Source organism: Phyllobates terribilis, unplaced genomic scaffold (assembly GCF_046119375.1).
Source record: "Phyllobates terribilis strain yellow unplaced genomic scaffold, ASM4611937v1 Scaffold_5__5_contigs__length_657084704, whole genome shotgun sequence".
In the NCBI taxonomy this organism is placed as follows: Eukaryota; Metazoa; Chordata; class Amphibia; order Anura; family Dendrobatidae; genus Phyllobates; species Phyllobates terribilis.
The window spans coordinates 372,727,518-372,745,840 of record NW_027362765.1 but is presented as its reverse complement, the minus strand read 5'-3'; the positions used below and the strand labels follow the sequence as shown (position 1 = coordinate 372,745,840).

General features: G+C 46.8%; 1 protein-coding gene across 1 annotated transcript in view; it reads right to left on the bottom strand.

Moving 5' to 3' along the window:
- Positions 1-18,323, bottom strand: part of LOC141271571 (uncharacterized) — a 101,008-nt gene that overhangs the window by 17,438 nt on the left and 65,247 nt on the right. Inside the window, exons 8-11 of the mRNA XM_073681619.1 lie at positions 13,876-14,028; positions 13,574-13,753; positions 13,367-13,490; positions 10,515-11,350 (exon numbers count right to left, since the gene is read on the bottom strand). Of these exons, the coding sequence (XP_073537720.1) occupies positions 10,515-11,350; positions 13,367-13,490; positions 13,574-13,753; positions 13,876-14,028 (1,293 nt within the window). The remainder of the gene's footprint in view (positions 1-10,514; positions 11,351-13,366; positions 13,491-13,573; positions 13,754-13,875; positions 14,029-18,323) is intronic.

Genomic DNA, 18,323 nt, shown 5'->3' with positions numbered 1-18,323 from the left:
CCATATAGTATAATGGGCCCCACAAAATCCTCCATACAGTATAATGGGCTTCACATAGTCCTCCATACAGAATAATGGCTCCACATAGTCCTCCATACAGAATAATGGGCCCCACAAAATCCTCCATACAGTATAATGGGCTTCACATAGTCCTCCATACAGAATAATGGGCTCTACATAGTCCTCCATACATAATAATGGGCCCCACATAGTCCTCTGTGGCACCTCAGGGGTCCGGTTGCCACAGTGGCATTGCCTCCCTCAAAAGAGGTAATGCCATGCCTGGAAGCAAGCAGGGATCCCCTAGTCAGGTATACTAAACATGCAACACTTTCCTGGCTCCAGACCAGCAAGGGGAGCCACTCCGCTTGGCAACTGGGATCTGGGGACGGGGTTAGTTAGTCTTAATGTGAGGAGTTGAAGCGAGGACGTCAAAGAGAGAGGAGCTGGGGACTGGAGCTGCGCGGCAGCTCACCCCAGAAGTACCGCACAGAAGAACCGGACACCGGAGTCGGAGGTTGTGGGGCACTGAAGGCCCAGCCGCAGAAACCGGAGGGCAGGAGACTGTAGGTCTCCTGGCCCCATCAGACGCCCGGAAGCTCAGCAGCACCGCAGGGTCCAGCACCGCCACGAGGGAGCGACGCACCAGCAAGGCCCGAGCTGCCTGCCATACGGGTGAGCACAGAAACATTGCACTCAGGGACGAGGGCCACCGCACAGCTACAAGTAGCAGGGCCAAAGAGTTTAGTGGAAAGGGAAGGCCTCCAACTTCACCTGGCAAGGAGAATTCTTTACTTGCTTCCAGGCTGCCCGGACTTCCACTTCTAGCCAGTACCCTAGTCCCGGCTTGTCTAATCAGCACCAGTAAAGACCCTGGGACTGCACTTCCTTGTCTCTGTGTTTCTTGCTGCGCCATCAACCCCTGCACTACAACGCCCAGCACAACCTGCAATATCCACACTGCCCTGGAGCTAGCTCTTCCTGTGGAGAGCCACACCATCCCTGCTGCAGTAACATCAGCTTCAGAGGACTGTTCCGCAGCGGCGACTCCCTTTAGCCGCATTCCACAGGTGGCGTCACGAACTCTATAAAGACTCTATAATTCCCCTATATATAGAACCCCTTTTATTGACCGCCCTGGGTCACGGACCGGGTCACCGCCACTGTGACATTCCCCAGCATCCACTGGCCCGGCACCAGGTACCCCACGGCCCAGGGGACGCGTCACCTCCATACAGTATAATGGCCTCATATAGTCCTCCATACAGAATAATGGCTCCACATAGTCCTCCATACATAATAATGTGCCCCACATAGCTTTCCATACTGTTTAATGGGCCCTACATAGTCCTCAATACAGTATAATGGGCTCCACATAGGGGTGGTGGTTTTGGTGTCGCGGGCCAAATATAGTCACCCTGCGGGCCAGATTTGGCCCACGGGGCAGAGTTTGACACGTGTGTCTTATAGCATTTCCTGGAGTGTTCAATCTGTGGACAATATCGCCTGATGCTCCGACAATAGTCAGCCATCATGTGTACATTCTATCTCCCCTCATATCGTCCCTCTATGACCTTCATATCTTGGTGGAATCGATCACCTTGCTCATCACTGACTGCACTAAGTTTTTCAGGGAAATTAGTAAGATGGCTGCAGAAAATGCACCTTGATGATCATGTTGCAAGGTGTAGCGCTCCAAGAGTTTCTGGGCAATTTTGGTGTAATTGTTTCCTTGTGCATTTCCAAGAAAGTTATTGACAAAGTCTTTGATAACCAGGTATTATTTTGGAGTCCTGACAATGCCCTGATGAAATGTTCATTGTTGATGAGCTGCCAAATCTGTGGACCATTAAACACAAGGGCCCTTATTTTTTCAAATGACGGTGTCACGATTCCACCCCTCAATGTGTCTGGGATGCAGTTAATGATGGCTCAGCCATCCAATCTGGAACAGGGACGTACTGAATCTCTCAGTACTTTGATTGACATCTTAGTGTCGGTCGGTGTTTTGATTGACAGCTCGGCAGTCCAATCTGAGACTGAGAGGTGCTGGGCTGTTTACAGGTGTTCATTGTCCCAGGTGATTGCCCTGCTACTTAGCTAGGCTGTTAGTCCCAGACCAACTAAATGTGTTTTCCTTTTCTATGTGCATACTGTTTTTATTGATGAGTTTTCATTGCCTGACCTTGAACCTCGTTCTGACCATCCATCTGTTTAACCCGTTTGCACTGATCCACTATCCTCCTGGTGTTTTTACCTTGTACCATTACCCAAATACGCTTTTGTCTCTTCCCTGTGTTTATGGCGTACCCTCCTACATTTTTACCTCGGACTCCTTGACTATATTGATTCACAGTTTGTCCGCGAGAAGTGACTCAGTGTCACAGACAGGTGGGGAAATGCCAAAATTAGGTATTTAAAAGACTCCTTAAGTTGGCAAAGCTTTAACAAATTGCTTCATGAGACCCAGTTTCATGTGCAGAGTTGGGAATATAATGTTCTTTCTGTCAACAAGTGTCTCATGAATCACCAGGTTTGAGGTCAGATCTTGGAGGCCAATTCCTCTCCACCCAATGCTTCTCACGAGCTCTGATGTCCCCACATTAACAGAAAACAAGGACACTTAGTGTATTCGTGTATTGCTGACCAAGAAGTAAGCATACAATTTTAAGGTCAACACAGATGATCCAATTGTATTTGTGATATTGCATAAACTCAATGACTCTCTTCATGTCTCCGTATTCTTCACAAGGAGAAACTGATTAGCCAGTTGGGACTGCACCAAATAAATTGCCATTATGGAGGAGGACACACGTTAAGCTCCACTTTCAACTGTCCATCAACAGTTGCCATTCATCTCAGTTATAGATTGGAATTCCCAATTCCTCAATTAAATCATGTATTTTATGGCAATACACAAAGTCAGTCACTTCTATAGTATTGAACAAATTCACTTTCTCTGGACTGAAAGTAAGATACTTTTGCTTATTTTTCAAGCAAGTTTATCTCATGCACTCTTCATGCTAGGAATTCTGAATCCTTCTTTGATAGTCCCAAATCTGGAGACAATTTGTTCATCTCATGCTGGTCAAATTCCTTACGAACTGAGAAATCTTAAATTGCAAAATCTTGATCATTGCTGTCACCTTGTTGTTTATCATAATGCTGGACCTATAACTGATAGTAGACTAGGATATACGAGTATATATATATATATATTATATTTATTTTTCTTGTTATATTCTGAAGTTTCCATTTTACAAAAGTAACAGTCACTGGAATGATCTCTTGACTCTCGCCAAACCAAAGGTATACCAAATGGCATCTTATCATGTGTTCCCTTTGTCCACATCTGTTAACCCTTGACACACTGCTTGTACACCTTGTGAGGCCCCCAAGACTTGTCTTGATCACCAAATTTTACTATGAAATATGCAAAATAGTATTGCTTGACATATGTGCTGATGTTCGTCCTTTAGGAATAGTGAAACTACCACAGATATAACAAAATAAATCAGGGCTGTTTAGGCTCTTAAGGTGACAAATAGCAGAGACAGACATGATCTGAAAGAATGGATATAAGTGTGTAAATAAAAAAATAAATTCTACTAACCCCCCTTGTATACTGACTTTCGGAATATGTTTCACCATATAAAGCGACACACAACCACTGGCCACACTGTCTCACATGTATCTGAATAGTTTAAACAAATAGCGCATCCTCCACCCCTCCCCACTTGAGGGTGGATCACTCTTGGCTAATGGGAGAGATTTGGTGCTACCCTCGATCCAGCCTAGAGTAAACCTATTAAGATAAGCAGTAGAGAAAAAATCATCTGACATGATAGAAGAAAACTAACCCCAGATTTGAAATCAGCATGTCTATTTTAGTCTAAATCAGCAAAATAATTGAACTAAAAAAAATTATGTTCAAAATTGTTCCCCTAGTGTATAATATACCTGAAAAAAATCCATTCTAATTCAAGAAAGATCTTTTAAGAATTCATTGTAGAATAAAACAGTCAAGGAATCTACAGAGACTAGTCTGGGATGAATAGTCTCAGGAGAATAAGATCTGCATCATAATACTAGGTCCCATTTCAACCTCAATCATGGCAGTATTATTGGCCAGATGGTATGAGAGACCTCTGCAATAGGAAATTATTTCCTATTGAACAAGAATCCATCATTCCTTAAAAGGATCAATATCCTTCTTCAATGTGTAACCTAAATATATGATCAATGAGGGGCCAATAGGATTGGTCACACATTGGGAAAGCCCACTCATCCAATTTGAGTGCATTAAAGGTAATTGTAGCACCCTGAGGATTCGGCTGCTACAGGGGTATTGCACCTCAACCCAGAGGTGTGATATTCCACTCCCGGGTAAGGATGGAGTGTGGAACTGAGCTCAGTTAGCTGCATGCACTACACACATCCCATTTCCGAGGAACAGACCGACGGTACTCCCACTAGAGAAATGTGCAGGTACGACAGTGTCTGTTCCTGGCTGGAGTGGGAGGGGGGTGGAACATCCCAGTAGTGTAGGGGCAGATAGGGGGAGCAGCCTGGGTAAAGCTAGGAGCTCATTGGGTGCTGGTCACCTGAGCTCACACATAGAGGGAGTATATAAGGTGGGCACCATCTTAGGACAGGGTCTTTTGCAGAGTGAGGTCAGTCTGTCAGAGCTGAGTCAGAGAAGCAGAGCAGAGGAGAAGAGCAGCTCCAAGGCCCAGAGAGAGAGAGGAGAAAGAAGGAACTCCAAGAGCCCAAATTAGACCAGAGGGTGAAGAGTTGGCAACAGGGTACCGGATCCCAAGCTGGCAGAGGCTACAGCACACCTTAGCCAGGAACCGGAGGTCGTGGGCAGGACCGATCTGCCACGATCACCCACTAAATCCACCCGGAAGGCAGACCAGGAATAGGGTCAGGGAACCCAGAGACAAGGGTTTACCACCAAGAGGCCCGAGGGAGCCGGACATAGGTGGATCCCTGGTGGGGAAGGCCAGAGAAGAGGACAGGACAGAAAGAGAGCTCAGGACCACGCTCCAGAACTGCCTGGGGGTTGGCTGAGTCCAGGACCTGGTGGACGCAGCACGGCTCGGGTGGTCACTTAAGGCCAGAGTGACCACAAGAACAACTGCAGTAAGTAAACAAACCCTGAACTGCACAGCCCGACTCTGAGTCTCATTTCAATCCTCGCTGCACCATCACAACCCCCATCCTCTGCAACTGACCCCCTGAGGCTATACCCCTCCCGTTGGGGGTTATACTACCTGAGCTGCACATACATCACCAGCCTCAGCGGACCCTGCTGCAGCGGCGGCCGTACTGACCGCAATTCAACGGGTGGCGTAGTCGACACAAAAGAACATCTAGTAACATCATAAGGACTGCCACACACTGAGCTTGACACCCTGGGCACGGACCGGGTCACAGCCACTCGGAGACTACAACCCCCATCTGATCCGGCTCCGGGTATCCCCAACAGCACTGGCCCAGGGGGCGCGTCAACTTTGGCGTAGTCGGCAGGATTACGTGCCCGCAACAACCGGGTACTGCGTGCCTGAAGAGAAGTTCACCGTTACCTTAAAAAGAAGTCTCCCGCCGGTTCCGGAGGGTCCCCGCCATCGGGCCCCATCACAGGTCGTTTCCCGCCGGTTGTCCCCATTTGCAGCTTTTTCCCGCCATTTCCAAAGATTTCCCGCCTTGGAAGAGCGGACGCCATTATGGGCGTGCCAGAGGGTGGCAAGAGGCCACCTCCCATCGTGGGCCAGGTCGAAGAATGGCGCCAAAAGCGGAAACCGCGCCCACCAACAGAGACTGTGATGCTGGAAGTGTCCATCAGCGTAAGAGAACTGCCCCTGGAACTGAAGTTGCCCCGGGACCACCCTCAATGTGGGCGGAGACAGAACAAGAGAACAAAGATGGGTGTCGCCTGGAGCAGTCTGGAGAGAGCCTACCCGGAGATGGAGGGAGAGCCAGGCAGCACCGACCCAGCGGTCAGGAGCCTGATGCGGGCCGCCACTCCAGGCAGCACCGACCCAGTGGTCAGGAGCCTGTTGCAGGTCGCCACTCCAGAAGGCCTGCTGGAGATCCTAGCACAGCTCCCCCGAGACCGGGAGTGTGCACAGACCGCGCTGGAGGGCCTCGCACGGAGGATGGCCCGGGTACAGCGAGAGACGTTGGCGGAGTGGAGCCGAGAGATGGCCCAGCAGACTGAGACTCGTCAGCGGAGCACGCCACCCGAGACGAGGAGACAGACCGCCTCTGAGGATGGCGCAGGAGGAATGAAGGCAGGAGACGGCGCCGAGAAGGGAGCTGAACGGACGGAGGCAGGTAAAGGGGACGTCTCTACCCCGAGCCGGGAAACCGCGTGCCTGCCCCAGCTCCCCGTCGCAGAGCCCGAAGTTCCCCCTGCCATGCCCGTCGCTGCAACGTCACCGCCGCAGACTAGGCCTCAAACGGAAACCGCGGCCGCGACCCCTGTGACGTCACACGCCTCGACCTCGAGCGTGGCCAAGCAGGAAATACCACCGGCCTGGTCGCAAGGTCTAGTACCCCCGGGCGCCGCAATTCCAACAGCGCCCCCTACCTCCGCGGAGCCACCAGCCTGGTCGCAGGGCCGAGTAACCACGGGCGCCGCCGTTCTGACGGTGCCCTTTACTTTCAAGGTGCCCCAGGCCTGGTCGCAAGGCCTGGTTAACCCGGGCGCCGCTACCACCACGGCGCCCATAACACCTAAAGTACCGCACCTGGGTGAGGACCTGTTCGCCCAGCATACGTGCCCGGATGGGCAGCCCTTCGTATGGCCCCAGGAATACATCCAGCTGGAGCTGCAAAAAGCAAGGGCCATGTGCGAACCCCTGATCCCGGCTCCAAAGCCCATAAAGAGGATCTCGCCCCTGCTAGAAGAGACCCAGTTTGAGTGGGATCCCACCGGAGAAGACCTCATGGGGTTCACTCAGGAGACTCGGGCAGCCGCAGCGGAGCGTGCAGAGTGCTGCCGCCAGCAGCTCGAGGTCTTCGAGAGGGAGCGGAGAGAGAGGCGGGTCCGGGAACAACAAGCCCAAATAAGGAGCGCGGAGCAGAAGAGCCGGACCAGGAGAAACCCCCATGCAGCGCATGGTCCCCGTACCATCGGGACTGTGATAAAGTTCAATCTGCAGCATGGGTGGGGTTTCATCAGGGATCACCGCACCCCAGGCGACGTCTTCGTGACCAGGAGAGACGTTGAGTCCCACCTACCGGAGGGACACAGAGGTCGTGACCTGTATTTAGGGGACGAGGTCACCTTCACCCGGCACAAGTGTGCCAAAGGACCCTACGCCCTCCATGTGCATCGCCTGACGGAGGAGGAGCTGCGGTGTGAGGAGGAGCAAGAGGACCCGGACGGGTCTGAAACTGAAACTGTCCACAAAGAAAGAGCAGGAGGACGCCGTCGTTGAGTACGGTAGAGAGAGACTGTATAAAGTTGCCCGTCGGGGTACCAAGAATTGTTACTTAGTTAAAATATAGTCCCCGTTGGGACCAGCCAAGAGTGAACTGTTAATCCCGTGTGTCCCTATTCCCACTGACCGAGGACTGAGAGCGGTCATTCCTTTCCTAATACCTGGCCGAGGACTGAGAGCGGCCATATCCCCTTGTATATAGTTGCGCTTCCTAAAGCGCCCCCTACCGGTTTTATAGGAAACTGTTTTATTCCAAGAGAGACTGTCGCACTTTACCCGGTCACAAGTTGCACCGTGACCGGAGGAACCAGAAACAAGAATGTTTATATGAAAAGTTTATTGCTGCTGATGATGTTTTATAAGTTTTATATGTTTATGTTTTATGAAAAATAATTGTATGTTTTGGATGTTTTTATCTTACAGCCCGAGGACGTGCTGTGATTTACCAGGGGGGAATGTAGCACCCTGAGGATTCGGCTGCTACAGGGGTATTGCACCTCAACCCAGAGGTGTGATATTCCACTCCCGGGTAAGGATGGAGTGTGGAACTGAGCTCAGTTAGCTGCATGCACTACACACATCCCATTTCCGAGGAACAGACCGACGGTACTCCCACTAGAGAAATGTGCAGGTACGACAGTGTCTGTTCCTGGCTGGAGTGGGAGGGGGGTGGAACATCCCAGTAGTGTAGGGGCAGATAGGGGGAGCAGCCTGGGTAAAGCTAGGAGCTCATTGGGTGCTGGTCACCTGAGCTCACACATAGAGGGAGTATATAAGGTGGGCACCATCTTAGGACAGGGTCTTTTGCAGAGTGAGGTCAGTCTGTCAGAGCTGAGTCAGAGAAGCAGAGCAGAGGAGAAGAGCAGCTCCAAGGCCCAGAGAGAGAGAGGAGAAAGAAGGACCCAGAGGGGGAGAAAGAAGGAACTCCAAGAGCCCAAATTAGACCAGAGGGTGAAGAGTTGGCAACAGGGTACCGGATCCCAAGCTGGCAGAGGCTACAGCACACCTTAGCCAGGAACCGGAGGTCGTGGGCAGGACCGATCTGCCACGATCACCCACTAAATCCACCCGGAAGGCAGACCAGGAATAGGGTCAGGGAACCCAGAGACAAGGGTTTACCACCAAGAGGCCCGAGGGAGCCGGACATAGGTGGATCCCTGGTGGGGAAGGCCAGAGAAGAGGACAGGACAGAAAGGGAGCTCAGGACCACGCTCCAGAACTGCCTGGGGGTTGGCTGAGTCCAGGACCTGGTGGACGCAGCACGGCTCGGGTGGTCACTTAAGGCCAGAGTGACCACAAGAACAACTGCAGTAAGTAAACAAACCCTGAACTGCACAGCCCGACTCTGAGTCTCATTTCAATCCTCGCTGCACCATCACAACCCCCATCCTCTGCAACTGACCCCCTGAGGCTATACCCCTCCCGTTGGGGGTTATACTACCTGAGCTGCACATACATCACCAGCCTCAGCGGACCCTGCTGCAGCGGCGGCCGTACTGACCGCAATTCAACGGGTGGCGTAGTCGACACAAAAGAACATCTAGTAACATCATAAGGACTGCCACACACTGAGCTTGACACCCTGGGCACGGACCGGGTCACAGCCACTCGGAGACTACAACCCCCATCTGATCCGGCTCCGGGTATCCCCAACAGCACTGGCCCAGGGGGCGCGTCATAATTGTTGAAGACCTCTACAATAATCGGGCCAAGATCAGAGGGAATGTAGTAAGAATATACTCAGGCAAGCTACAGTCATGTATATCAATCTCTAAGTGGACACAATGAGACTGTTTACCCAAGGGCTGTGGAGTTGGTAAGCCAAACCTCCGACTCCGACTCCTCAATTTTCATGCCACCGACTCCATGACTTCGACTCCCTCATACATGGCTCATGTTAAAGGGGTTTTCCACTACTATTGAAAATAGCCCAATGTATTTCTATGGTGAATAGAAGCTTCTTTGTAAATACCTTCCTCTGCTGTTTCTGCCTGTGGGCGGCGCTATCACTGGCCGCCCACAGGCATCACGTGACCCCCGGCTGCAGCCGGCGCTGACATCCGCTGACGTCACAAGTCCAGACAGCAGCCGAGGGTCCCTCTTCTGCGTTTCATGGTGTCTGCTGGGTTGTGGGTGTCACACCCGGCATCCACCGTGTACTCTCCCTCTCCCCATTCATTGGTGGATGCAGGGTGTGATGGAGGGGGTTAATCCCGCCCACAACCCAGCAGCCACCGTGGGGACCCCAGCGCTGAGTCACGCCTCACTTGACGTGCTGCCTGTAAGCAGCCAGTGATAACGCCGCTCACACAGCAGAAACAGCACCAGGAGGTAATTACAAAGAAGTCCAAAAAATTTTGACCAACAGTAGGGCTTATAATAAAATCCATAGATTTCTAGAATTCAACAATAAATCTATGGATTTTATTATAAGCCCTACTGCTGATCAAAATTTTTTGGACTTACTTATGCTGGCTTCTGGACCGTGCAGTAAAATAAGTGAGCTGAAACACTAACTCTTCCTAATTACAAAGAAGCTTCTATTCATCATAAAAATACATTGGGCTATTTTCAATAGTAGTGGACAACCCCTTTAAGTGTTAAATTTACTGTAGCACAGGTTAATCTCAGTTAAAAGTCTAGACCCTTAGATCAGGAATAGGACAGACATTTATAGGACATTTCATAACTTTCCCAAATTCTTATGAAAAAATATTCCCCACAAACTACATTGAACTATTGTACCCAATTTATTATATATTTTAGGAGTCGGAGTCGGTCCATTTTATACTGACTCCGACTCCACCAAAATGGGCTCTGACTCCACAGCCCTGGTTTCCCCATAATGAGACTGGCAGAGGAGATATTCATAGCCTTTTCCATGGTGTGATCGGGTCCACAAACAATGTTTTATACAATTATCCCCTATGAAAATATAATTTAAAATAAACAGAAAATGTCCTAGAGATTTCCAGACTCATCACCTAATATATAAGTATTTTCTGCATTCTATTTGCTTTAAAGATGTTTATTGATACATAGGTTTCATAAATTGCATGCAACTTTTTGATGTTCATGAAGACTTGATTTGCGGGTAAAACATTTCCCACATTCCGAACATGAATACGGCTTCTCCCCCGTGTGAATTCTCTGGTGGTTAACAAGATGTGATGTTTGGTTAAAATGTTTCCCACACTGTAAACATGAATACGGCTTCTCACCCGTGTGAATTCTCTGGTGTTTAACAAGATAAGATTTCTTGTTAAAGCATTTTCCACATACTGAACATGAATACGGCTTCTCACCCGTGTGAATTCTATGATGCATAACAAGATCTGACTTCTGGGTAAAATATTTCCCACATTCTGAGCACATATATGGCTTTTCCCCAGTGTGTCTTCTTTCATGTATGACAAGACTTGATTGACGTGTAAAATGTTTCCCGCATTTTAGGCATGAATACGGCTTCTCCATTGAGTGACTTCTCTGATGTCTAACAAGATCTGCTTTCTGGTTAAAATATTTCCCACATTCTAAACATGAAAATGCTTTCTCCCGGTTGTGAATTCTCTGATGTCTAACAAGATGTGATTTAGTTATAAAACATTTCCCACATTCTAAACATGCATACGGCTTTTCCCATGTGTGACTTCTCTCATGTCTAATAAGATGTGAATTATGGTTAAAACATTTTCCACATTCTGAACAAGAAAATGGCTTCACACTTGCAGGAGACGTTTGATGTTTTGTACCCCTTCTGTGAATTTTATTTTGTTTATTAATGTGCGATGAGGATATATCAGGGATATCTGCATGTTCTTCTGCAGCTTGTATGATATCCAGATTATAGACTTTAAAATCGAATGTCTCATGCCTCTCTGGACTTCTGGTACAGTCATCTGCCAAAAAGTAAAGGTAATTTTATTATTTTTGAATAACAAAACCTTAAAAGTGTGTTACTATTTTAAATCATATTACCCAGCTGGAATTACAGTTAGAACCCCAATTCATAAGGTTGCAGCATATGCTGGTGATCTCCTTACCATGTATTTCTAACCCTTATAACTTTAATTAATTTCAAAATAAATTTTCAAACAATTGGAAAAACTTGATATCTCCCTGCCCTATTTGATTATGTCGACCCTAGCTTCTGTCTCTTCTGTTGGGCCCCAACCTCTCTCAAGGAATTAGGGATTGGATGTAACAAGTCATAACTCTATTACCTCCTCAGAACTTCCCACCCTTCCTTTGTGCTATCAAGGATGGCCCAACTAAATGATATAAAATAAATATCTGACCTGCCATGCTTTTTTTCAAGGTGCTATTAATAGGCTAATAAATCGATCTTTTCAACCTACAACTTTTCCCAGACTGCTCTGATTCTGACAATCATAAGATGATGAATCTGACCGGGATCAAATACCATCAAAGAAAAATTTGGGGGGCTGTCTCTTATTGTCCAATGTTATTCAATTTCATAGCCGACTAGAACGCTCTGTATCATTTTGCGACTTCTTTAATTTTTTTTATGTCTGATTGTGAAGACAACATATGAAGTGATGTTTGGCCTATAAAAAAACATAATTGTCAAATCTTCATAGAAAACGGAAACACCCATAGTACGAATCTCAAGTAAAGCAAATATCGCTAGGAGGAAGATTACAACATTTTGGGAGAATGTGGGGAAAAGGCATGATATTTCCATTACACAATACTTTTGTCATGATACTGTTGTCTGATAACCCAAGACCAAGGGCTCCTACCCTGTCTGTAATGCTACGGGCACCCTAGCTATCCCCGCTCCCCAGGATACTTCTGATGGCTAAGATGCTGGAGCCACGTACCTTGCTGTTCTCCTGAATCAGCCCATATCTGTCCTCTCCCCCACCCCACCCAGGAAAGTGGGGAGGGATAGTGTATGTAAATACACAAACCAGACAAACAAGGAAAGGACATACAAAGATGAATTAAAATACAAAATATGCACTCACAGACAATAGAGGGAAAGCACCTAAGGGATTAGGAAGGTAAACAAAATAGGAGAGGATGGGAATTATGTACTCAACCAAAACACCAAGCAACAGTCACAAAACAACTCTCCTTAAATGCCACTATTGAACACCGAATCCTCCACTCCTCACCAGGCAGTACAACACTTAACACTGGCAATCCAGGTTGCCAGAGCAGAGACTGTATAGGAGAAGGGAGTGGCTGATACTGCACAGCAGAGAACTTCCAAGAAGGAAGCTACAGAGACTCAAAGCTGAGCAGTTTAACTGCTGAAAGAAACCAGCACCATATAGTAAGAGGGAGAAGTTCTCCTATTCAGTGCAGGAGTACGTGAATTGAGACACTGCGGTCTTCTGACTCCTTTTTGTCACGGTAAACCCATGATAACTTTACTGATAGATGAATTATCTTTAGTTTCCCAGTTTATGACATTAATGCCATGTGTGAACGTATGTAAAAAAGGTGAGAGCTTCCCAAGGGTAAACACATGGAAGATTTTGAAACACACTAACCTTTTCATGAAAGAGCAATTTTCTGTTTTGTTTTTTTTTTGTTCCTCACCTTATTCCATGAGCCATAGATTTTTTTCCGTAGACCAAGGTGTATGAAAGCTTCTTTGTGGTTTTGAATAACACCATTTACAATATAACAAAAATATTTCATATTTTTGCAAAAATACCAAAAGGAGTGATATTTAAAAAAAAAATATTAATATATATATATATATATATATATATTAATATATATATATATATATATATACACACAAATACATATATATGCCACTGTGTTTTATTTTTACGGTGTCAATGTTTAATTTTTTAGTGGCTGAACAATGTCTTTAAGACTTTCCCAAAGTGGCCTAACCCCTTTAACAGACATGTGTATTTAGTACTGTATATTACCTGGTGATGATCGGGGCTGGGGAACCTCCATCATGACGTCCTTGTACCGATCTTTGTGTCCTTCTAGATACTCCCACTCCTCCATGGAGAAGTAGACAGCGACATCCTGACACCTTATAGGAACCTGACACATACAATGATACCGTCATCCCCCCGATCCCCTCACAGCGTTACTGTGTAATATCCCAGTATTCCCAGCAGTGTCACCTCTCCAGTCAGCAGCTCAATCATCTTGTAGGTCAGTTCTAGGATCTTCTGGTCATTGATGTCCTCATGTATCCAGGGATACGGTGGAGACCCCGTGATTGGGCTTAGGGTTCCTCCCCAGCCTTCAGACACAGGAGCATGAAAGCCATCACTAGAGGTCTTCTTCACTACTGTGTAATCCTGTTTATAGAGAAATGTAGTAATAAATTTAACTTCAAACATTTCCAGAGCCTTCAACCTTCGGGTCATATCATCTGTTATTACCATAGATGACGTAATGTGATGTCATCTGAATCTCTCACCTCTCCTGTAAGCCGGAAGAGGATCTCTAGGGTGAGATGCAGTATACTCTCTGCCATATTTTCATCTCTGATTCTATCCATCCTCGACAGATCAATATTAAAAATTCTCTTATATAGATGATCTCCACTGATAGGATCCAATATTGTCAGAATCTGAATAGAGAGATGAACCGATGAAAAATTATACAAAATTCCTTGTAGAAAATACAATTACTGAAGATAATAAGGGAAAACATTTATGATTGGTGAGTTTCTGACCTCTGGAATCTCCACCGATCCTGAGAGTCACGTTGCTGATTCTGTGCTGCTTCCCATTTGATTTTTTCCCTGCACAACATCGCTCCCAGCCACCAGACTCTGGTGGGTGCTAATAACAATAGTTTTGTGTTGGGTATCAAATCCCTTCGATCTGCTATCGATGACCTAACGCAAGGATAGATCTTCAATATTGTAGTAAAGGACAACCCCTTTGGGGTGGTTTATAGGAGGTCATACATACAGTGGTGTGAAAAACGGTTTGTCTCCTTCCTGATTTCTTATAGAGATATAGACAGTCACTACATGAAATGCTGAAGTCACTCAAGAAAAATGGCAAAAATTCAAAAAGGCAAAATATTCATGAGGGACTCCTGTGAGATACCATGAGGATCTGGTTACATCAAAATTGCCAATTTTTGTAAATTGCTCTTTAGGATGATTGCAATTGCATCCTGGAAAATGTGCCACAATTTTTTTTATTTTTGTATAAATGCACCCCATTTCTCACAGACCAAGCCATCATGCAGGCTGTGCACCCTTTCCCTCATTACTAGAGGTTTCTGCAGTACCCTGGAGATATTCCTACTTTCTTGGATTTCCCATTTATGCCAGAGCCTGATGTTTTTGGACAAATGGCAAACATGAGTTACATAAATCAGTACTGCACTTTTTTAAAAAAATCTTTGGAATTGTGGCAAAAAATGTCACAAATAAACACATGTACACACACGCTTGATTGGTTATTCCCAATAAAGTACCACGCAGTCGCAATGGGGCCTTGAGTTAGGGTATGGGGCAGACCCTGCCCCTCCGCCCACCGAGTGTCTCAACTTCAACAGTATCTCCGTTTTCAGGATTTAGATACAGTTGAAAACACTGGTGGAGTAAGGAGCCATTGCTTTCTGCTCCACCATTCAGTCTGAACAGCATCTGTGTCTGAGTGCAGCACCATAGTGCATGGAAAGCTATGGAGGCCATCATACTGCAGGTGGGGAGGAGGTGGGTAACTGTGGGAGCCATCATACTGTGTGGGGGAACTATAAGGACATCATACTATGTTGGCACCAGGAGTTAATCATACTGTATGTGAACATTTTTATGTAAGTGACTTTTTAAGGGCGTGACACTCCATAGGGCCATGAAAGGGGTATTGTAGTGGGTGAGAACACTAAGGGGCATCATTAAGGGCAACATTACTGTGTTCATGCTAAAATACATGTCCCTCTTCCTGTGTTTAAAAGTTGGGAGGTGTGCCCTTCCGTGACTGCGCCTAAGTACTGTGATCCCACCTGCACTCGTGAATATTTTCTTGGGGAACCCCAATTAGGATTTGTGCTATGAGGCCCCATGATTTCTACGTATGTCCTTGGTTATTCTGAACAAGTTATCACCTACCCATCAGATCACATCTTCTCTGTAAATGTTCTCAATGTAAGCCTGCGAGAGTCACATCAAGGCTCTCACAGAATGACGTTGACAAAGTGAGGGTGTGTGGCCCGAGTTGTCAGACTGCCAGTCATGTTATAGGAAAGAAGGCCAGAAAGGCGCTGATAACCGGAGAAGGTGGTAATTATTAAGGATATTGAAAAAAAAAAAAACAATGGAGGTATTGTCGACTCAAAATTGGATATATGTACATACATGCAGTGTTGGACTTGGGTGCCAAGGGCCCACCAGTAACCAACTCCAGGGCCCCACTAAAGCAAATGTGGCACTATCCTCAATCACAAATGTATACAGTATAACAATGAGCTGGGATGATTGTTACATGAATAAGATGCTGCCTTTGTCTCTACATAGTGATTCAAGTATATAGTGCCAAGTACTGCTTATATAAGAGGGTGGTGGCCACTCCTGCACAGGGGCCCACCGGAGGATTCTCCTGTTCTCCAGTGGGCCAGTCCAAGCCTGCATACATACCTTCACCACCTGCCGAGCCGCACACCAGAGCTATGGCTGTTCTGTTCTTACAGGACCTGTGGTGATGTCACAGTCATGTGATCGGTTACACGTGTGGGAGGAGTCAGGAATCACATGACCAGGAGCGAGTGCTGGTTGTCATGGTGCTGAATGAGTGGATCAGATCATGGAGATCGTGTCGTCAGGTTTTTCTGTTTCTGCCCTTTCCTTCCACTGTTCCTTTATCCCTTATATCACTTTTTCGACGTCTTCTATTTTAAGCGTTCTCTCTTTTTTTTTTTTCTTCTTCATCAGCACATTCTTTTGGTCAATGTGGTCATATGAGGGTTCGTTTTTGTTTTTTGTTGCACAAGTTGAATTTTTTAATGAAGCTATTTTGAGGTCTATTTTTTTTGTTCAGATTTTATTAATTTCTTTTATTTAGGGGAATTAAAAAAAATAACAGAATTTTGCAACTTTTTGTATTTGTCTTTCACAATTTAAAATTGCTGTGAAGGAATGAAATCTGAAGTTTTCTTTGAATATTTGAATGAATCGTTGCAAAACAACAACAAACAAACAAAACCGCCCACTATAGAGACGAGTGATTCGATTTGAAATTACGTCGACTAATTCAAACACTTGTGATAGAGGGATGATAGCGTAGATAGCAGAGTTTTGTAAATTTATTCGAGTGGAATGGAACTGTATTCGAATTTTTCCAAAAATCCGTATTCTCCAGTATTCTAAAGGTGAGAATAATAAGAGGGGCAATGACACTTCCAAGAGTGAGAAAACCTGCTGGAATGACGACGACGATCATGGTGATTGTGTGGTGTGTAACACACTTGCCAGGCATCCCTGCACTGTTCCCCTTCCAGGGACACTGACACACTCACCACCACGGTTTTATGGTCACCTCCCGGTCGCTCGGCACATCTTCCTGCTCCCTGACTTCCAGCAGTGCTCCTAGTGAGAAGGGAGCAGCACGTCTAGCTGGGAGGAATCTTGTATAAAGGCACCCTCCCCAATAGGGAGCAACGTAGATTCATTAGTTAGATTGAGTGTGCTACTAGTGAGTTTTTATGTACCCTGGTAAGTGTGGCCAGTGCCTGAACCTTGTCCCTTGGTTTATTTGCGGCCAGTGTCTGAACGTGTACTCTGTATATTCAGACTACTAAATCCAGTCTCCGAATCCACTCCTGTCTGTGATTCCATGTCAGTATCGATCCTGCCTGATGAGTAGTTTGAACTTAGCCCGAGTCCGTGCCAGCGAACCTTTCCCTTGGGGTCAGCAGCTGCCATACTGGGGACTGCCTAGGAGTGGTACCTGTCGTTTACCTGCAGCTCAAGACTGACTCCACCATCAGGAGCTCCAGTGAACACCAAGAAGCCGCTTATCTACGCCCCTTCCTAGATAAACCTGTGGCACAGTAAGTTCACAAACTACGTGCGCCGCCTCCAGGCATGACCGACACGTTTGGCTCTGTCCCTACAGAGACCACCTGTTCCCCAGCTTCGTGAAACAGCTACTCATATGGAATCCATAAAGGTCAACAGTGTTTGGCAGGCTGAGCAGCAGCCGGAACTCTGTTGTGAGAGAGGATTGCGGTATTGCTGCCGTTGTGTGGAATATCCCAGCTGTCTTTGTCCCGTAAAGTCTGAAAAACGCCAAAGCCTTGGGTCAGTAGGAGAGGCTAATCTTGGCTAGAGTATTCCATCTCTACCTATGACTGTGACTGAATCCATGTTAAATGTAGACTTCGGTCCGGTGGGAAAATCCTTGCTTCAAGCTGTGGAGAGTCGGTGTCAGATTCCCATCCGACAGCTCCAGAATCTGGTGAGGGTGTTGTAAGGTGAAGAATGAACCCTACCCAAAAGCAGTCTAGTAATTTCTGAACAACTAGAGCTCCAGATTGGAGCATTGCATACGGAAAAGATCGCCTTCCATGTGCTGTCTGGTGTTTCCTTTGGTCGTCTAGCGCTGAGAACTCAAGTTCCTGTTCTAATCTGGAGATCCCGAGAAGTGCTTCATTGGGGACAGTGAAGACACAAAAAGGTTTCTGGTCCCTAAACATCCAGTTCAGTCACCAGTGTTGTCATCTTCTCTGCCAGGTCTGCAAGTCGCCGACTTGCTCTGGTCTCATAAGGAAGAGAAATGGAAGCGATATCCCCACATGGTCCCAACGATTGTTCCAATGATCTGCTCCCAGGAACCTCCCCGCCTCGAGGATGTGTGATCTTGGAGACCAGGCTAAAGATGGACCCAGAGGAGGTATCTTCAGTTTCTA